Source organism: Ostrinia furnacalis, unplaced genomic scaffold (assembly GCF_004193835.3).
Source record: "Ostrinia furnacalis isolate ACB-3 unplaced genomic scaffold, ASM419383v2 OfSCF0695, whole genome shotgun sequence".
Classification (NCBI taxonomy): domain Eukaryota; kingdom Metazoa; phylum Arthropoda; class Insecta; order Lepidoptera; family Crambidae; genus Ostrinia; species Ostrinia furnacalis.
The window spans coordinates 350,101-371,688 of record NW_021130934.1 but is presented as its reverse complement, the minus strand read 5'-3'; the positions used below and the strand labels follow the sequence as shown (position 1 = coordinate 371,688).

General features: G+C 38.9%; 3 protein-coding genes across 8 annotated transcripts in view; 2 read left to right on the top strand and 1 right to left on the bottom strand.

Annotated features, from left to right (window-relative positions):
* LOC114349665 (uncharacterized) overlaps positions 1–3,367 on the top strand; it is a 100,786-nt gene extending 97,419 nt beyond the window's left edge. The window contains exons 4-5 of the mRNA XM_028300126.1: positions 385–478; positions 569–3,367. Of these exons, the coding sequence (XP_028155927.1) occupies positions 385–478; positions 569–3,247 (2,773 nt within the window). The 3' untranslated portion in view covers positions 3,248–3,367. The remainder of the gene's footprint in view (positions 1–384; positions 479–568) is intronic.
* Positions 3,368–4,615: 1,248 nt separating this feature from the next.
* Positions 4,616–19,747, top strand: LOC114349674 (acid phosphatase type 7). 5 transcript variants are annotated; one of them, XM_028300142.1, is made up of 11 exons: positions 4,616–4,774; positions 4,841–4,954; positions 5,764–5,961; positions 7,332–7,453; positions 8,306–8,490; positions 9,388–9,588; positions 10,971–11,083; positions 12,904–13,039; positions 16,436–16,497; positions 17,045–17,136; positions 17,460–17,933. In XM_028300142.1, the coding sequence occupies exons 2-11, from the start codon at positions 4,849–4,851 to the stop codon at positions 17,556–17,558; spliced, it is 1,314 nt and encodes a 437-aa protein (XP_028155943.1). In that variant the 5' UTR covers positions 4,616–4,774; positions 4,841–4,848; the 3' UTR covers positions 17,559–17,933. The 5 variants fall into 5 exon arrangements, with proteins under 5 accessions (XP_028155943.1, XP_028155946.1, XP_028155942.1 ...); XM_028300143.1 differs by having other exon boundaries at positions 4,621–4,712; XM_028300144.1 differs by having other exon boundaries at positions 4,631–4,723.
* Positions 19,497–21,480, bottom strand: LOC114349673 (terminal uridylyltransferase Tailor). Of its 2 annotated transcripts, XM_028300140.1 has the most exons (3): positions 21,383–21,480; positions 21,149–21,304; positions 19,497–21,055 (listed from the first exon to the last, which is right to left on the bottom strand). In XM_028300140.1, the coding sequence occupies exons 1-3, from the start codon at positions 21,390–21,392 to the stop codon at positions 19,827–19,829; spliced, it is 1,395 nt and encodes a 464-aa protein (XP_028155941.1). In that variant the 5' UTR covers positions 21,393–21,480; the 3' UTR covers positions 19,497–19,826. The 2 variants fall into 2 exon arrangements, with proteins under 2 accessions (XP_028155941.1, XP_028155940.1); XM_028300139.1 differs by having other exon boundaries at positions 21,149–21,417.
* Between the last annotated feature and the right edge of the window lie 108 nt (positions 21,481–21,588).

Below are 21,588 nucleotides of genomic sequence, written 5' to 3'. Positions count from 1 at the left end.
GCACGTACTTATTAAACTCGCCAGTGAATCGTGTAATTTCTGCTCTAATCTGTATAACACTGAGTTGTAAATGAGTATCCATTCTCACAATTGTAACATAATTTACTTATCGCGGTATTAACATACTTCATTAGCTGAGTCGCGTCGTCACAATTCTAAACCAATCATTACATTTGATACTTGGACACGTAATTTATTATAGAACTTCTTTGTTCTGGTGGCCTTAAATTAAGAGACTTGAGAATGGCATGCCAAATAAGATTTTGATAAACGTAGATAATAATATCAAGTAATTTCTTTAGCTGAGATACAATCAAACAAAACGCCTTGACTGTTTTTGTACTCTCGAAAGAGGACTAAAAATGTTTTATTTTATTTTTCCAGATCGGAGCGGGGCAGCAGAGAGGATGCCAGAGCCCCTGTGCCTGACCAACAGATGAGAAGCCACGCCCCGCGGTACCCAGTCGATAGATATTTGGTTAGTAGAGACTGTAACAAACAGCAACTTCAACTTTAGCCTCGTCATATTCCACGTTGACCCATCATAATCCATACTGTCAAATTACAGGTTGAGAGCAGCAAAAATATTGAAATGGTTAACATCATAGATGACGAGATTTGGAATACAGAGCCAGCGCTACGACCAGAGGATGAAATAATTTTGAGGAAACTCCACGACATGCTGCAGTCCACGGCAGACGACCTCAAGCTGCTGTCCGGGGAGCTGGCCCGGGCCCACGAGCCGCGGGCCCAGCACAAGGCGCAGCCCGCTCCCTTGGACGACGACTTCAACGAACAAATCCACATCGAGGAGCTGGTCAATGCCAAATTTCATGGCTACAAAATTATTGACAAAACATTGCCATTCTCATCCGAGTCTAGACCAAAAATAGCTAATGAATCGCTAAGCCGCAAACCACAAAATACTAAAGCTATAAATACAGGTGTTCAGGTAAACCAAACGTCACTGAAAAAATCTTCCATAAATAAAAATTTGCAAATAACACGGCCAAAAATAGTTCAAATCAAAGAAGATCCGCAAAGAGAAAGTTTATTAAACAATGGAAAACCGAGAAAGAGTACTCCTACGGTACATTATAACGAATTCAGTTATAAATACGAAGAACCGAAAGATGAGTCACCGTCAAAAACGTTACAGATACAAAAAATGCCGGAAGTAAATATAAGAGGTGAGCTGAAACAGCAAAAGGTTTTACAGTTAGATATTATGCCAGAATTTAGAAAAGAGTCGGAAGAAGTAATTAATAGTAATAATAATGTAGGTGTTATAGCTGTCCAACATGAAACCTGCCCACCGCAACAACACGCTCCTCCTAAAATTAGTAAACAATATTCTAAAACCTACCATGTATCAAGTAAACCATCTATCAGAAAAGTATCCAAGATGTCAACTTACGAAAGTAGTGAATCTACTAATAATGTTAGTTCTGATGCTCATCGCCGTCAAGTAATGCACAAACAATTGAAACTCGCCTTGAAATCATCTCCTAAAAGCACGGTACGCAATGAAACTAAAAACAAAAGGGTGATTAATAAAAAAGAAACTGAAAAACGCCCACATTTAAATTTAGATGAATGGAAGAAGAAGTTAAACGCCGTTTATGGACAACCTTCAAGTTCCAAGAAAGGGATTCCATCAAAACATAAAAAACTCTCTCCTAAAAAATCCAACATATTATCACGTACAACAGCAAAGTCAAATCCATTGAATAATGCCGAATACATTCCATATTCACAGCTCACTGTAGGAGGTGTTAGAGTTAGTGATATTGAAAGGGAACTGTCAGATATACCAAACAGAAATGAAGTTCCACTCAGCCCAATTTTAGATAAAATTCTGAGCAGCAGAGAAAATTCCTTTCATAAAGATAGCCCAAGAAAACATACTCATAAAAATAGTCCAAAAGTTCTTACAACATCCGATGAGAATTTACTTCAAGAAGTGATAGATATAGAAAAAACTGTTAACCAAACATTAGCTAATAATATTAAAGATAGTAAAGATAACACACCCGAGAATACGACGCAGAACAATGCAAACAGTGAAAATTACGAAGGAAATAGTTATGCTGATGATTTTGAAGATGACAAAAGTGATCAATCTGCACGTTCAGAAGACCCAGTCAGTAACAAATCTCAGGTTGCCTCTGATAAATCTAAGAGCGATGAAGATAAAGCAAATAATTCTCATGATGAAACAGAGCTTGATAATGAAAACATAAATCCTAACACTTCTGATGTTAATATACAAAACTCAACATACACAAAAGTCTTAAACTTATCATTTAAGAATTCAGTAGACATATTTGAATTTGTTCACTCAATCGACACACATGACACAGGCACACAAAGTAATACCATCAGTAAAATATCTTTAAAAGAAACTCAAACATCGCCGAGAAACGAAAAATCAAACATAAAACCCATTCATAATGATTTATGGCCTTCTATCGACCCAAAAGGTGAGGTGGAAAATTTGTTTGAGCTTGAAAAAGATTTTATCAAAAAATTAATTATAGAGGAATATGGAGATATTCTTGAAAAGAACATTAATAAACCATCAATTTCAAAGGATGAAGGAGATAGGCAAAATAATGTAGTAGCCTCACAGAAGATTACACAAACATCTCCGGCTCACGTTAAAAGTGTGATGACATCTCCCACTCGGACCAAGACTCGCACGACATCGCCTTTTAGATTATCTTTAACAGTCGATCGCCAAACCAGCCCTATGATCCAGGTGACGAATGAGGACGATCTTAAAATTGAAATAGCGAACGAAGTTGAAGATCTCGGTATATCTATTAATCTTTCATCGCCCCGGTTCAGTTTGCGTCTGCCGCAGACGTCGCGCGAGATTCTTTCCAATCTCGATGATGACAGTCGAAATCATTCTAAGCTTCATCAGAAAGATGTTAGCCAGGGTATAGAATCGAGAACTTTTAGAAAATATGCAGCAAGTAGTTCAAGCTCCGTAGACGCTGATAATTCGTCATCAGAAATAAGTAGCCTAGGTGAAGTGAAACTGAAAAGAAAGCTTAGGAAAATAAATAGAGTACCGTCCGTATCCGAGTCTAGTGGCTCGTCCATGATCTCTAGACGGAGTTTAGAGTTAGTTTCAGGAGATGTATTGCCTTTGAAAAGCGAAGGCGAAGTTAGCTTTGGACAAATAGTTAGAAAGCCTAGACACAAGCGAAAAGAAAGCGATGGTGAAATGAATCTATGATTTATGCTATTACTGTTGTGTTTGCGATATGAATTCTATACTTACTTAGATGTAATGTTGTTTTGATTCCCTCGGTGCCTTGAAAGTTGGAGGTATTGTGGTATGTTTGATCGAGTTCATGTTGAATACATTTGTTGTTTACTCACCTGAAGTACAAATCGGTTATCGCAATATAATTTGTGATATTTATTTTATTTTAAGTGTACAAATAATTTAATTTAGAGTATTTTAAACATTAGTTATAAGACTATTTTTGCACTACGACTGAAATAAACAGTTATTTTGATTTAAGAAAAATTGTTGTGTTTTATTAACCTTCATAATTTCGCCTGCCCGAGGCGCTTTGCTTTAATTTTCTTTATTTTTAATTAAAGGTTAAAAAAAGATATTTGAGCTGAGTTAGCATTAAACAGGACTACGGAACGCTAAAAAGCGCAGAAGCCGAGGTTCATCATATTATGTGGATTATTTTATACCTACATTACAACAACAACCAGAGTTAGAAAATGCACTAGCTGAACATAGTTACGCGGATGGCGTTTTGGTTTACTAAACAAGATGGATAACATTTTAATATTGTTTTTAGACACACCCTAATTGTTTGAAGTCCTAGTCATCGGTCTGACTAATGAAAGTAGAGTTGAAAATTTTTTCCTCTCAACTGGCAGTTGTTCATGCGCGCTATAAACTTATCGAAAATATTTCTTCACTTTTCCGGTCATGTCATCTCGTTCTGTGGACGCCCTCTGCCCCATCTAGGGGACATAGGACCATAAGTCAAAAGTCATCTCGTTCTATCGTAAAGAATCGCAATTTGATGAGAGCGAGAGAAAAAGGGTAACTAGAGTGGCGGCGTACCATGGGTTGCCCCCCCCCCCCCGTCATAAGTCCTAATAAGGCACCCCCTGGTACCCCCCAGGATTTTGGGGTTACGATTCGAAGATTGACAGTCGCACCCTGAATCATGACATAGACCGCAGATTTGCCAGAGAGTAAATTATATTCTTTGGTACTAATCTGCGCGACTTGTGTCACCCCCTGATGCTTGGCACCCGGGGCGGACCGCCCCCATCGCCGGTTTTAGAAGACTTGGCTGTATGACGTATGCCTTTCTTCTTCTTCTTCTTCTTATTAATGACGATGAACTTGTGTTTTTCGCCACAGGGCACACTGTTCCGCCAATATCACGTGCGCAGCTTTTACACGGTGTAGGTATTTAAATTTTAGATAAATTTAAATTTTCAAAGGTATGCTAAGCAAAATACCTAAAACTTGGCTGTATGACGTATGCCTTTGCCATCATATTAAAAAATGATCATCACTCAGTGACATTGACACTTGCTTGATGCTTGACAGTTTTGACAGATAATAAATTGTTTGTGGTTTGTGCGGCTTATCGCCTGCCTTGTTTTGCCTAATCAATCTTCATAATTTCAAACAAACAACGATTCAAATCGCCTGAATGGTTGTGGATACGTAATAAACTAATTACACACACAGTCGTTCAGTCGCTGACATCACTCTCAAGTGCGAAACGCTTTGTTGTTAGCTTGTACCTACTTAGTAATAATTTAATATTTTCGTTGTTTTCAGCGTAAAACATGAGATTGTGTTTGTTACTGTTTCTTTTTGGGGTATCATGGGCCAAAACTGTCGATTTGGACTCCAATTATCTTCAGCCGGAGCAAATCCACATATCCTTTGGAGGTAAATTCATTAAGTTTCTACTACTTTACAAGTACTAGAGTATTTGAGATTGAGTACCTGTTTTAGTTGTGCTGGTCTCGTAATGTATAATCAAGAACAAGAGAAACAAAACAAATACCGTCTAGGTATAAAAGAAAAAACATTTATACACTCCTACCCTCTGACCGCCTCTTTTATTTCTTTTTCAGAAGAAGAATTTCTGGGTCAGAAGTTCAGAACTGGGTATGATTTTAATTATAATAATTATAAAAACCGGTCAGAGGGTAGGGTTAGCTATGTTTTTTTTTAAATAATAAAACAAATTTTGGTATTCAAAAACAAGCCAATATTTATCTGGTTCATATTTCATTTTATCAAACTTAAAACCACCAGTAATCAACCTAATTAATTATACTTAGGTACTCTCCAAATTTAAAATTTTATAGCGTGTAAAATTATTTATTAGTAGGTATATGAAGTTGTGATTAGGTGTTTAACTCATAATAACAATTTGTTCAAAACATGATTAGCCTCATTACATTATCACTATCACTGGGCTGCTATGTAAATAATAATGTTCCCATTTCATTCCTCGTAATATTAATATCCTTGTCTAGTGTAGAATGTTAGTTTCTTATTTCTATTGGTTCAATTTATGGAGTTAGGACTCCAGATTTTAATGGCACTTACACTCACCTGACTTTAGCCTGACTATATCTTACAAATCTATATTTTACTACCTATCCATACTAAGTGGACTGTAATATTTTTTTTGTGACAAGAACTTTGTCATTTGCACTTTTATTGAGCCACATACTTTATGTTTTCAGAAAAAACAAATGATATAGTGGTGACGTGGTCGACATTCAACGATACTGAGTCCAGAGTTATTTATAGAGTCAATGGCACGCCACACTGGTCAAAGGTCACAGGATTCAGTAAAGTGTTTGTGGATGGGGGCAAGATGAAGAGGCCTCAATGGATCCACCGAGCTACGCTTGCAAACCTCAAGTTTGACACTCGATACCGTGAGTTTAACCACATCTGTATTAAATAAGATGGACTGTCTCAGATCCAGATTTTCCATATTCATTTCCCAGTAAGGGCAAAATCAAAAGTTTTTCCAGGTTAAGTCTAGCTTGACTTGCTGTGAACCAAAAACAAAAGGATTTGTACTGTCTGAACAAGGAAAATTAAATGTGAATATCATATTAGTCACAGTACCTACATGACTTAAAACACGGAAAACATAAATAATGTTTCTTGTATGTATTTTTTACCTATTCCCTAACCCAAAACTAAGAGGATTTTATACCAAGTAAATTGAAATGCAGAATGCTGCGGTTAAATGCAAGCACTATGAAAGAATAAAGTAAGTAATCTAGTATCACTGGTATAACGAACTTTTTATCAGTTGTGATAATTAAATTATCATTCTCGCATTGTAAAAACGGCGAGTGATTATTATTATCTCGGGCGTGGACATCTAGGTCATCAGTTTAGCAAATCTACGTCAACGTCGTCAACTATGTTTTACAAATAAATGTTTCGGTTTGTTCTACAATCTTTATCTGTGTATTGCGTGCTGTTAACTTAAGTTTATTTTTTGTAACTTTTGCTTGATCAAGGAGCTTTTGCTATTGAGTCAAAGTGAATAAATAATGGTCATAGAGCGCAGCAAACATAAATCCGGAAAAAAACTGTTTGATAGAACTTCAATCTCGCCATCGCAATCGAAGAAAAGCGATCTCGCCGTTCAAAATTTGATTTCCATACAGGCGCCAAGTAGCAACAGACAGTTAAAATACCACACGATGGATCAACGATCTGGTGAAGGTCACACCAGCGAAGCACCTGGATGCACACAACGCATAGCAGGACCGGTAGTTGTGGAAATCCTTGGTGGAGGTCTTTGGTTAGCAACCCACCACCACCCATGGCCATACCAACCTTGCGGTTATACTGGCCAAATCGCGGGAGGTGTGCGCGGAATTGCGGCTGCCTAAGGCAGATTGCACTCCACCGCGCCACACTTCTTGACTCCCTACAAGTTATTTGGTTAGAAAGAAAGAAAGAAACATTTATTGCCATGGACATCACAAAAGACAAAAGAGGTAAAATAAAAAAAAAAGCAAATAAGACAGAGGTGACATAAAACATACAATGAATGAGCAAGTAAACTAGGCAGTGCCACCCTGTCGCACAGCGATGCCCATCGCAATGGGACCCCACTCAGCATATGCCGTGGCCCCCGGTGAGGGAGGACACGACGCTGGTTTTCAGTGTGCCCCATGCCGAGTGAGAGTCACGGACACTAACCTATACTGCATAAAATATACATATATAAATAATAATAAGGTTAGCAGTAGACCGTTGCTGAAGTGGTCGTCGTTTGCAGAGTACATGGTGGGGTCGGCGGCGGCGCCGTCGGGCCTGCTGTCGTTCAAGACGCCGCCCGCGGGCGAGGACTGGGTGCTGCGCCTGGCGCTCTACGGAGACATGGGCGTCAACAACTCCTTGGTGAGTGCCGGCACGACAGTGTGCGTGGAGTTAGGCCCGGTTTCCACCAAAGCGCGTAGGCGGAGCGGAAAAGTGTTGAGCCGTCAAATTGTTTTCTATAGAATAGAATTTGACAGCGGCGGCGGAGAGGAGACGAGAAGTGGGAATAAATTAAATCTGATTGGTTATTCAACACACTTCCCTGCTCCGCTCCGCTTTGGTGGAAACCGGTCCTCAAACCTCTTTTACGGGCGTCAGAAACGCAATAGCAGCGCGGTAGCAGCGAATGCCTGCTATCACACTATAAAATATAAGGGTTCCGTCTTTTGCCATTTGGCTATTGAACCCTAAAAAGCCGCTGCCGCGTATAAAATTACCAGCGCGTTTCTGTCTCGCGGTAGCACTGCTAAAGTCGCCAGAATGTGAAAGCACTAAATTTTCTTTTACTATTTTTTGGGACTAGGTTGGAAAGTCCTTGCTCTCACTGCTAACAACTCCTGTGTAGCCAAGATTTACAGCTTACCGCCAATAAAAATCCGATCAATGAATGACAAGAAATTGTCTTTACGTATGATCCAAAATATCTTTCGATTTCAATCTGGGGGCACGGCAGTGCCCATCGAGACTTGGCTAGTATTTTACAGAATGTTTTTGATGGGTATAAACCTTACTACCCAAATAAAAAGGTATACCTTAAGACGTATCCAAGGCCGACTACAAGGTGGACCGACGACATCGTAAAGGTAGCAGGGAAGCGCTGGACGCAGGCCGCTACCAATCGATCAACATGGAAAGCATTGGGGGAGGCCTATGTTCAGCAGTGGACGTCCTGTGGCTGAAATGATGATGATGATGACGATGAATTGCCGGCAGTCGCTACCATTCCTGAAGAAGGACGTGGAGCAGGACAAGTACGACATGATCCTGCACGTGGGCGACTTCGCGTACGACATGAACGAGCAGGAGGGCCGCGTGGGAGACGCCTTCATGCGCAAGCTGCAGCCTGTCGCCGCGCGCCTGCCCTACATGACCTGCCCTGGCAACCACGAGAGCGCCTAGTGAGTGTCTTAAGTCATAACAGTTTTTTTATGCATAACTATTCACGAGAGTGAAGGCGAGAGCCTTGAAAAGGCCGGTCTTCGGGAAAGACAGCAGCAGGCAACAAATTCCAGTCTCTAGCCGTTCGCATTATAAAAGAGTCATCGAAACGCTTAGTGCGAGCTGGTGGAATGTCAACAATATAGGGATGGTACGCTAACCTGCGTCTGGTTCCCCGATGATGGAAGGGGGCTGGTGGAATTAATTCGTGTACTTTATTTTCTACTGATAGGCTTTTAAAGGGCGCGTTTACACCTTTATCTCTCTCTTGCTTAGTCGCTCTTTAGCACCACCTGCCTATTATGACGTGTCTGGCGACCGCAAGCCTTGAGCTTAGTGAGTATCTCATCGGCCCTCTAACACTAGCTGTGTAACGAGTCAGCCTCTCTCGTTGAATCACCAGAGATCAGTCGATCAGGTTGTGGAAACCAGTCGCTCCTGCCTGTTTGCATTATGTCTAGGCAATCACGAGAGCATCTCGTAAGTCTCTCTTGCTCTCACATTTTAGCACTTCTTGTCTACATGACCTTCCTGGGCGACCTCAAAAGCTCCTAGTGAGTCTCAGTCGTCCTCCACTATCTTGTGTCCGCGAATGTCGCCCAGCGACTTACGGTAACTTGTCAGTGGCATAATTATCTGCAATTTGCGTACGTGCTCATTTACCTACCGACACTCCAGCGACATACCAATATCTACTTGAACGAGATGGAAAATCAATGATTATAACCAGCCGACAAAAACGTCGACATTTCTGTGGATCAGCTGTTTTGTGTGTAGACTGCTAAACTTGCGCGGGTATAATCAACGAGTGTTTGTTTTATAACTATAATAAAAAAACCTAAATTGCGCCCTTCCAGCAACTTCTCCCACTATTCCGCGCGGTTCTCGATGCCGGGCGCGGAGGCCAACCTGTACTACAGCTTCGACGTGGGCCCCGTGCACTTCGTGTCCATTTCTACTGAAGTTTACTACTTCACGGAGAACGGGCTCAAGCTCATCGTCAACCAGTACGACTGGCTCAAGAGGGACCTCGCTAACGCGGCCAAGCCGGCTAACAGGTTGGTAGTTTTATTTACTACTAGCTGACCCGGCGAACTTTGTTCCGCCTTAATGGCAATAAATAAGCAGACTTTTTTTTAATTTCGAACGGGATAAAAAGTATCCTTTGTCCTTCTCCTGGCTCTAAACTACCTCCCTGACAATTTTCAGCTAAATCGGTTCAGCCGTTCTTGAGTTATTAGTGGTGTAACTAACACGACTTTCTTTTATACAGGGTGTTTCTTGTAAGGTGTCAAGCCGAAGGCAGGTGATAGGTGAGGACTAGACCTATCGATTTCACCCCCATGTATGTTCTACGATTTTTAGTAGTTTAGAAGTTACCGTTAATTTTGTGATTTTTTCAAATTTCATGACCTAGTGGCTTAATTTTTTTTTAATCTTTTTTTTGGGTTGACTTTTCTCAGATTTCTTTTTTTTGACAGATTCTCTATTAGTTGCAGATATTTGAAAAAAATAATCACCTTCCTATCTTTGATGCAAGATACAAAATTTTTGCTAGAAACATAAAAAATATGCTTTTAGCAGAACATTCTAAAATTTTCAATTGAAATGTATGACAAAAAAAAAAGAATTTCCATAGGTTCAAAATAATTTTAAAAACTGCGCAGTTTTCTAAACTTTCATAATAACACAAAAAAACATGTACTTAACAGGCCATTATTTTCTGTAATCGCTCCACTAAAGTGGTAAGTCGGAGATTCCGTTACATGTTTTTGACTCTCTTAGGACTAAGTAATATTTGCAATCCCCTAAGTTTACGTTATGTAGAACACACAATCCAGCAGTTTCCAACTTTCCATCAGGTCAGATGAAGGGCAAGAGCTTCCACGTTGTGGATAAAAAATATCTTTTTAGTTACTGTCTCTAAATGTGCTCTACATAACGTAAACTTAGGGGATTGCAAATATTACTAAGAAAAATCGTAGAACATACATGGGGGTGAAATCGATAGGTCTAGTCCTCACCTATCACCTGCCTTCGGCTTGACACCTTACAAGAAACACCCTGTATATAGATTTACCAGTTTTATTGTTATTTATATTGGGTATTTGATACTATTAACCAATGAAGGCACACTTTAACTGCTCTAAAACACACAATCGAAAGTCCTGTAGCCACTGTGTAAGGCCGTTTGTTCAAGCTACGAAGAGTCACCGGGTCTACGCAAGAATTCGTCTCGTTTCCACCCGTGCTCCGGCGCTGACCAAGAAATAATTCTTGTCTGCGCTAGATACGACACGCGGCGCACGCGCACTGTGTGTCAAATTTTCGTAGCTAGGTCCGACGAAATTCTTGTCTTGTGTCTGCGGCAGACACGGTGAAATTTCTTAGCGTGTACAAGAAGCCTAATGCTGCAACTATTTTAAACAAATGTTTGCAGGGCCAAGCACCCGTGGATCGTGGTGTTCGGGCATCGGCCCATGTACTGCAGCAACAGCGATGACGTCGACTGCAGCCTCGAGTACACGCGCACCGGCTTCCTCGGCCTCTTCGGTATTGTACCTTATAGAGATGAGACGTACTCGTATTTACTAGAACAGATCCACACACTAGGTATTTTACAGTACTAGGCGGCACCTATTCCAATTTTTTAAATACTTGATCCACCTAGTATTTTATAAATTACACGATTTCCGACCCTATCTTCAAAGTAATAGAGGTTATTATTGCGTAATCCGTAGTCGTGTATTACGCGCACCTAGTATTTCTCGCTAAGCTTATGTGCGAACGTAGAGATTCACTCCGTCTCTGTCTGACCAAACAAATTTGAGCGCGACGAAGCAAACGCACACAAACGTAGTAAAACCATATTCATGTAAATAAGAAAAAATATGTAAATATTTTTATGAAATTGACATCTTTTAAATACGCCACCTTTTAAATTGACAGTCCTAAGCCTGTTGAAGTATGAAGGGAGGAATTATTATTCAATTTCAAATTGCATTATTCATACTACGGTTGTATCTTTAAAAAAAATTGTATTTTAAAGTCATATTACTTGGATTAGTCCGCACTAGTCGCGTCAAGTATGCTAAATTACTACGTACTAGGTGGAATAAGTATTTGGATCGAGTATTAATAAATACTAGGAATAGGTGCACCTAGTATCAAATTTACCTAGTATAACCCATCTCTAGTACCTTAACACCTGCCACTAAGGCTCAGTTCCCTTCAGCCGGGTACTGCAGCAACAGCGACGACGACTGTAGGAGTACACGCACCGGCTTCCTCGGCCTCTTCGGTATTGTACCTTAACACCTGCCACTAAGGCTCAGTTCCCTTCAGCCGGGTACTGCAGCAACAGCGACGACGACTGTAGGAGTACACGCACCGGCTTCCTCGGCCTCTTCGGTATTGTACCTTAACACCTGCCACTAAGGCTCAGTTCCCTTCAGCCGGGTACTGCAGCAACAGCGACGACGGACTGTAGCCTGGAGTACACGCGCACCGGCTTCCTCGGCCTCTTCGGTAAAATGTTCCTTATCATCTGCTGTTAAGGCTTGGTTTCCTTTAGCCGGGTACTGTAGCAATAGTACGGATTTTTTTTATGCAGGACAAGACAGGTTTATACCACTTTGTTCACCTGGTTGATGTCACCTGGTTTCGAGGTGAAATGAGGACACTAAAAATTCCACTTTCTTCGCTCAGGGTGAAGCATTTTATAAAAAAAACTACTCTTTCTTTTGTGTCTTGACTTACTTGACTTTCTTTTGTGTAAATTGCAATAATAGCTTAAATGATAAAAATATCATCAGGTGTGATTGTGGTCAAATACCTACTTGCTTTGTTCTGCATAAAAAAAATCAATTAATCTTATCGTAACTTGATAGCTTCCTCGCATTATTATGTTTTGTTTACTGGTCGCGTCTTTTATCAACGTTTTAATAATGTGTCAATCAACAAAGAATAGTACTTTTTATTTACTTGCATAAGTACTTCCATTACCACACTATTTGAGTACCACAAGTCTGATCTTAATTCGAACAGTGGGCTTAGCGTTCCATTTAAAGTTTTCAAAGTATACACCTATAAGTATCTACATTTGGAATAGTGCATGAAGTGCGACGCATCGTTATCTAAGTTTGTTAACCTGTGTATTATATCAATTGAACTCGAATATAAAATAGATGGTATTTAAGTTATATCTGGAATGTCTCCGACAGGCACTTACCAAATGTTGGTCTCGAAGCGCTGGTAGGGTAAAAAGATTATGAGACATGTCGAGGCTCCATAAGAGCAAAATATTTGACGATTTGTGCTTACAGCACTATAAATAATAGTCTATGCAAATAAATAAATTTTGACTTTGACAGGTTTGGAGTCTCTCCTCCAAGAGTTCGGCGTGGACCTAGCGGTGTGGGCGCACGAGCACTCCTACGAGCGCACGTGGCCGCTCTACGACAACCAGGTCTACAACGGCTCGCTCCAGGAACCCTACACCAACCCCAGGTCAGGAGAGGAGAGGAACTGGTCTGGCCTGCACGCGTGTTCCTATCATAGAGTTAATATTCCGTCGGAATAGAGCAACAACTACGAGCTGTCAAAACGAGTGTCAAGATTATTTCACTGTTTTGTAAAATAAATCAATCACCTATTCACCCCGTTTTGGAAGCACTACTTCTCATAAACATCCATAATTTAAGATTTTAATCTTTAGCGTTCCATTTCAACTAAAATCTGTCTGGTCTGTCAGTCTGCTTGTGACCACGGCTGCAGCATCGCAGCCGAAACGTCAAGCCGCAAGTACATAATGTCACTCATTAATAAACGTCGCGTTAAGACCCGTGTCTTACTATCCACAATTTAATTCTCGTAAAATCTGAAAATATATCAGAGTTCTAGTTTTCAGCGTGCCACTAAGTGCCTCTGAACTGTCAAATAGTTACAAAAAACGGTTCTGTTTGACGAAACAGCGACGGCATCGCGCATCTTTTTATCATACAGTGTTGCTGCTAGTGACATCTCTCTCGCTCAGTTCTTTGTTGCTCTATTCCGCTAGGTATATTAACTTTGTGGTCAGTAACAACCAGCTTCATTGGTTTAAGCTTGAGGTTATGCTGATAGCGTAAGTCAGCAGAGCGCACGAATGTAAGTACGTTACGTACTATCGGGGACTCGAACGCCTTGACACCTTAAGGGCCTAAATTGTTTGCACACACACGCTCGATTAAGCTCCGCCCCCGTTCATTCATGTTTCGGGTCTAAGCAGCGTCGGCGCATCACTGTAGATGTTTGCCCTAGCAAACCAAGCTCTATGTAAAGCATTTAGGATTGAGTATTGCTTATTACCCGCATCCGTAGCGCTCGTTTGGCAACGTCGCATTTTAGTCAATTTGAAACTACAAAATATTATATGAGGCTTCGTGTAAAATTTGAACTAGCGATTGCCCGCTCGGGTCACAAAATTGCTATCGCACATTCCGAGGTAACTATGCAATTTCCCGAGAAAAAAGTAGCCCTTTCTACAATTATTGTTGATATTATGAGTGTAAATCTCATGATATTAGTTTAGCTAGTTAGGGTGAGAAATACAAAATCATACAGTTACTTAAGAATTTTACTTATTTAATAGGTATTTAATTTATTCGGAACTTATAATTTAAAACAATATGTTATTGAATTAATTGATAAAGAGTTAAGGAATATTTGTGGCTTAAAAACAATTATTGTAAGATCTGGCTAAAACTTTCTTAAATCCTTGAATGTAAATAAAAACTTATAATAGGTTTCTATTTATTTTTAATGCATATTTTGTTTTCCGTTTTAAAGAAACACTTATCTACGTTATTAAAATTTAATATCAATATTGCACTAGGTAGCAATGATCCAGGTAATTGGTTATCGTAAATATTATAATATTAAGTTAGTTTTATTTCAAATTCAATTTTTTATTGCACATTAAGTGTCTTTACACAAGGTCTTAAATCAATAACAATTAAACTTCAAACTAAATAATACTTAAACAGTTAACAATGTATAGATAAGTTTGTAAGTAAATATAAGAATTATTTTGAGAGGCATGGTTCAGTAATCGAGCGGAGGTCAATAAAAAGGCAATCAAACAGTCCAATTACTAGCACGGGTCAACACAAATCAATCGGTTATTGATCACGAAACTTCACAAAAAAACAAAGGAGAGAATATGTCAACAGATCGCCAAAGCAAAAAGCATACAGACCTCGTATAAAAACACACTATAAAAAAAATACATATCTATTTGTTTGTAACCAAATTCTATTATTAAAATTCTAAGGCTGAGTTGCACCATCTTACTTTAACTTTAACAAACGTCAAAATTCTGTCAAACTCCATACAAAAAGCACCGGTTACCGTTATAGCTACGGTCAAAGTTAGGTGGTGCAACTCAGCCTAAAACTAAGAAAGATTGAAGAAAAAGAAACATTTCGTTTTAAACCCTAACCGTATGACAATAAAGTGCACAATGGTATTTCGTATTGCAACCTAAGCCCTGATTGTCTCTTATTGGTCGTAGTAAAAATATAGTAAAATGCGTAACCAATTAGAGACGGGGTGAGCACGTGACCGGAGTGATGCGCTTACGCTAAAATTTCTACAAAGTGGTCAGGCGGAAGAGTCCCCGATAGTACATGATGCGCCGCATTGCAATGCCGACGTCAGTAATGCGTTTGTTGCCGCTCGGTGGCATATCGTTCGCGACCAAAGTCAGGATATGGGAAATTAAGCCTTTAGGCCACGTTCAAACTGACGTATTGTCCGCTGCCGACTCTAAGGGAATACAATTCTCATTCTGACTGAGGACGCGTTACGCAGTTTATTGACTTTTCCGTATTTAACATCTGGTTCTCACCGACCTGCAAACTTGTAGGGAACGGTCGTGAGCATTCTCACAATCAATGGTGGACAATACGATGACATGAACGAGGCCTTACAGTCGCGTGATTGTCAGCCTTGACATTTCCGCGATCGTTCCTTTCTGCTGACTGACTCGGTGGGACATTATGATTTGCGACGCTCACGCTTTTTTGGCGGCGTGCGGTTCTGCGGCACATAATGCATTACATTTGTTACCATCGTACATAATCTATTTTTCATACTAACCCTTTACGGTCGCTCCCGGATTTCGAAAATACATCTATAATGACTAATCTTATAATGGATACTTATAAACGTGTCGTATTTCAGCATATTTATGACCTTTTTGGTTTATTGCGTTCTTGTGTGTTCTTTTTAATTGGTAGAATTAACAAACCGTGTGGCCTTGGCTGTTAGATTAAGTATGATATTTTAAGGCTAACCAGCGAGACTGCTCATTTATTCGTGTTCAGGTAAATATAGCAAACTTATACTCATAACGCTTTTATATTTCAAAATTCAAAAAATCAGCAGTCTTCACAAATTCAATATAGCTTTTTGCTCACTAACAACTTGCCTGTGACATATGAAGGCTGAGTTGCACCAACTTACTGAAACAGTAACCGGAGTTTTTTGTATGGAGTTGACAGATTTTTGACGTTTGTTAAAGTTAAAGTTAGATGGTGCAACTCAGCCTAATAGTTTCACTAGAGCTGAGATTTGAATGCAAGTGAGAAGGATTTTGACTATTGTCAGTTGTCAGCTTTAATGAAACGTTTTATACGGGGTGTCTTCTAACGCTAGACGCACTTTGGGGACTGTTTGCTTTCAAGCCGATTGGCAACCACTTTAACTTTTTATTTACTGTTGGGTTGGTCTTTTGGAGTCTGGATAAAACTTAATGTCCTTCTTAACACATAATACCTATAACATGTAAAAATTCGTCTGGCGTTAAGCAAGTGGCCCTGTAGTGCATGAGAGCGTAATATTAGGAATGTTCCTGTGTTTTAGGGCTCCGGTGCACCTGGTGACAGGGTCTGCGGGCTGCAGGGAGGGCACCGACGGATTCAAAAGTGAGTGTTCAAACTTCAAACTTCTATTCAATACAATTTAAATAGAGACCATGTTTCTCAACGCAATATTATTCAATACATTAATCATGACACTCCCTAGATTTTTAGGTCACCACTTCCCTTAGATAAAGATATTCACACATTCGAGTCCGTAGTCGCATTACTTTTTTTATACTAAAACGATTTTTCAGAAAACGATCACGAAGATTATTTTATGTACCTACTTACCTGATTCCTTAACGTGGGAATGCGATTACGAAATTGAAGCTGTTACTAATGTGCCATTATTGGCATAGAACTAATTAGTTAACTTTGTTGGTTTCATCATTGTCAATGTATAAAGGATATGTCATCGTCATTAACATAGGAAAAAGGAGAAGAATGAATTCGTTCGTTCGTTACATTCAGCCAAATGACGTCCACTGATGGACAAAGGCCTCCCCCAAGGATTTCCACAATGCCCGGTCCTTAGGCCGCCCGCATTTAGGCACTTTCCCCTTTAATTAATTTTTTTTGAAGATTTTAATGATTTATGCTTTATTTCCAGAGCACCCGATGCCGTGGTCGGCGTTCCGCTCGCAGGACTACGGCTACACGCGCCTCGCCGTGCTCAACCGCACGCATATTTATATCGAACAGGTGCGTATATTTATATTTGCATGTCATAGGCTGTCATGACTAAATAGGTCTTTAGCACAGAATAAGTAATAGTACAGGTACAGAAGGATTACTCCGCAAGACGATTTAAATAAATGCGAGTCTTGCTACGACGCGATACAGTGGAATTCAGCTCGCACAGCACTACGTACCTACAATTTTATTCACCTACAAGTTTTGTCTCTTTCTATCGCGTGACTCAATTTGTTTTCAACGCTTCAAACAAGATTTTGAAGCTACGAGAAATATTTATTTTTAAAATCACAATAACGAGTTGAATATCGTGTGTTATTGGTTATTTGCAGGTGTCGGTTGAACACGCCCTCGGCAAAGAGGCGGGAGACATCATTGACTCCTTCTGGCTCGTGAAGGAAAAGCACCAGCGATACCAGCCATGGCCCTAACACCACTGAGAACAAATACGACAGGCTATCTGTTGATAGCGTCCTTATTGATATTTGGCCATATTTTTAGTAAACTAGACTTATTATTAGATATTAACCAACCCACTAACACTTATTCTGAAAGAAAAATGGGAGAGCTGTGCAATTAAAAAAAAATGAGAAGAAGGTAAAGGATCTTCTTAAATGTGATAATGTTTCAATGGTTAGTTCTAATTGTGTTCTCACTGTTTCAAATCGAATGCATTTTATATTCGCACCAGTGATAAGTAAGTGATATTATATTATATTCTAGATCTAAATCATGTGGTAAGGCTTACCAAGTTTTGAATCTCATTTCCATACACTAAAATTTCTTATGATTTTAATATGTATGTATATTCCAAAGAGTGTGAAGACCTTTTTCTTGATTTTACTAAAGTCTTAGTGTACCTAGATATAACCATCAGTTTCATTACAGTGGTCTACGGGTATGGAATACATATTAAAAGGGTTACCGACTCAGTTGTTGTTTTCTTACGGCGTGTAGGTCGCTCAATGGGAGTTGAGGCCATCAACACAAAGATTTGTATCTGGCTACACTGTCTGCGTTTACGTCTTGCACGGTCGGTCTAATAATAAGTGCTATCCGTCTCGCTTGCAGACATTTAATAAGAGTGAAGTAGCTAATTTGACCTTGAATATGTTATTAACCGACTTCAACAAAAGGAGGAGGTTCCCAATTCGGTTGGTATGTTTTTTCTGTGTCCTGTATTCGAATATTATATCAGTGTGAGTACGCATTCGCCTCACTTTCGTTGAGCAACCCATGCCCACACTTTAATTTAATTTTCCTTTCAGAAATCGAGACCACTCAATATCCTAAACTTGTATTCCCATTAAAGAAGATGTATGATTTTATTCCTTTTATTTAACCTAGAAGAAAAACATGAAAATGTCGATTCTGAAACTGATGAATGATTGTTGATGGCGTAGGGCTCCCGTGCACCTCGTGACGGGCTCGGCGGGCTGCCGCGAGGGCCGCGACCACTTCACACGTAAGTTGGGATAGTTTACATGTTACTTTATAAATACATTTGCGCTCAATTTTTAGATTATATTATACAGGTAACCTTCTTTTTTTATTGATGTGACTATACAAGTTGCGATTAAACACAAACGCGAGTTTGCATGTAAATTCTGTAAGGCGTCCTATAATCTGTAATGGTGTCTTGTACTCTAATTGAATAGTGTAGCCCAATTGTTCACTTTTTTAACAGACAAGCCATCCGAGTGGTCAGCATTCAGGTCGCAGGACTACGGCTACACGAAGTTCAAAGCATTCAACAAAACTCATATCAACATTGAACAGGTGAGGAACGTTTAACTCTTAATTCAGTGTCGTTTACTATTTACCCGACTGCGCAAGAAGGAGGGTTATGCTTTTTCTATCTAATGTTTTATTATTTGATTCCAGGTTTCAGTAGATCTTGACGGGCAGGTAATAGACGCGTTTTGGTTGATCAAAAACAAGTTGTCCTTTAACAATAAATAAATTGTTTTAAACCTGTTGACCAGTACATAGTAGTGAAGCTAATGCTGCACATGCACATCCTCTATCTGTGTGCACATGGCCATAAATGATCTATGTCATCAACTAGTCACAAGTGTTTTAGGATTTTAACTGTGTTGGTTATGCCCCTAGTGGTGTAAAGAAGTAGATAAGTGCTTTGTAAAAAAAATACCTAAGAAATTGCTATCAATCAAAATACTTTTATGACAACCTGAGTGGCATAACATAATATCTACATCCACCCATCCACCCCTCTCTCACAGCAAAGATTGGGCAACAGAGACAGGTTGATTTGTCTTTAAAACAAAGTAACATTCGTGAAAAATTAAATTACTGCATTGTTTCACATAAGCAAATACCGTACATGAAATTGAATTGAATTGGTCCAAAACCTATGTTACTTTGTTTACTTTCGTGGAAATTTGATATCAACCTCACTGAATGCCTAAAATACATAGGTACCTACATAATGAATAAAAACACCAGTTATCTTTGTTAAATTGTTTTACTTTATTTCAATAGTTATTTCTATGAGACCCTTTTGTCAATTACAATTACTTTTAAAAGCAAACCAGAATCACATTTTTTACTCGACTTACTAGTGAAATAATACCACCAATGCTGCTAACTTGACACATCTCGATAATACCAATGTATTCCTTAATGTAACTATTACTATAAGATTGAACACAAATATAAGAGAACAATCAATTAATATTCTATTTCTTTTTCTGCTTTTTAATTAGCATGTATAAGTTTGTCAAGCTTGTATTTAAGCTTCTTTTACTATTTGAGGGGACAACAACTGCAGGCTCTATATTGGAATCAGGAGTATTATTTGTTTCTGAATTAAACTCATCTGAATGGTTAATTATGTCATCATCAACATTTGATGTGCCTGCACATGTTTGCGCGTCAGGAACCTCCATGTTGGTGGGTGACGATATGCTTTTATGATTTTCATTGTTGGACCCAATGACCCAAATAGGTGGTGCTTCATTTTTAGAAGCTTTATTTTTCTTTTTCTTTTTGTTTATGGATATTATTGGTTTCTTTGTCAAAATATCTCTAAGAAATTCTTTGCTTTTATTCTCATGATATATGTTTGAAGCAAACTCTATGTGCAATTGTATGGTTTCTGCTAATTTTGATGATATAGCTGAGGTACAGTTTCTATTGTGTTCAAATGGGTCCTGAACACATATCATTGTATCTATTTTCAACAGAGCAACTTGTTTATTATAAACATTTTTCTTGTACACCTCAAAATCATTAGGAGTATTTTCTATATCTTTAAATAGTTCACGGCGCACAGATTGACCTAGGAATGGTGAAATAACATTGTCTTTAAAATTGAAAGAGCTGTAAAACTGGAAAAACTCTCCCAGGAGTTCATATAGAACCTGATTGTTTTCAGTTTGGTGAATATATTTTTCTTTAAAATCAGTATTCCAGCCTTCAACGTAAAATGAATTGTTGGGACTCTGCAGTTTTACAACAGCAGGTATAATCTTTTTCTCTTGCAAGTAGAAAAGCACTAACATTGTCAAGGCATAATTTGACATTCGGTTTGTTCCTGTTAAGCCATGGATATTCGCCCAGTACTTGATTAATATTGCTAACGGCTGTGCTCTTTTATCTAAGTGCAGCAAGAATGCTATTAGCTTGCTATTCCTCACACCAGCAGGGCTTTTAAAACTGACATCGCAGTTGCGGCGAGTTGGCACGTGACAAAACTTCACTATTGGAACTTTCGCATTAGTGATTGCAAATGGCTGATGGAACACCAATGGCTGTCTTCTAAGAACTTTCTTGGCCGACAGCACAAGATCTGCTTGGTCCTGCTCATAATTATTATGCTCCTCTGGTATGAAAACATAGCAATCTACATCACTTGATTTGATTCCTAGACCAGTCACAACTGAACCAAATGGCATAACTTTACAACCTGGAAAAGTACAATTTAATTTAGCTCTGGTTATGGAACATCAAACTACATTTGCACCTAATGAGTAGAATATTGTATGAATGCGATATTTACCTAGCCAAATTCTCTGTAGACATCTTTCCAGGTCAATAAACAGTCTCCTAAAGTCGTCAACTTCTTGTCTTGTTAGTCTTATCGTTTGTAAGACATGATTTACTTGGGAATCAAAATCTCCAACAAAATCTAGTTCATTTGGACTCACCACTGAATCTAAAACACATATTAATAAAATTACAATATTATTGCTCTCTATGTACAAATTTAAGTAATCAATGCAATGATAATTACCTGACCCCATAGTTTTATATCAAAAGTAACCTATATTTTTTAAAATTTAGACAAATCAAAATTTACAACATTCATTTTATTCCGTGTTATACATTTAGTTATGTACTACATTTTATTTTAATTATTATACAATATTTAAGTAATATTGATGTCAAAATTCAATGTTATTTTATAGTAAAAGAATACAAAATAGCCGATTCGTATTT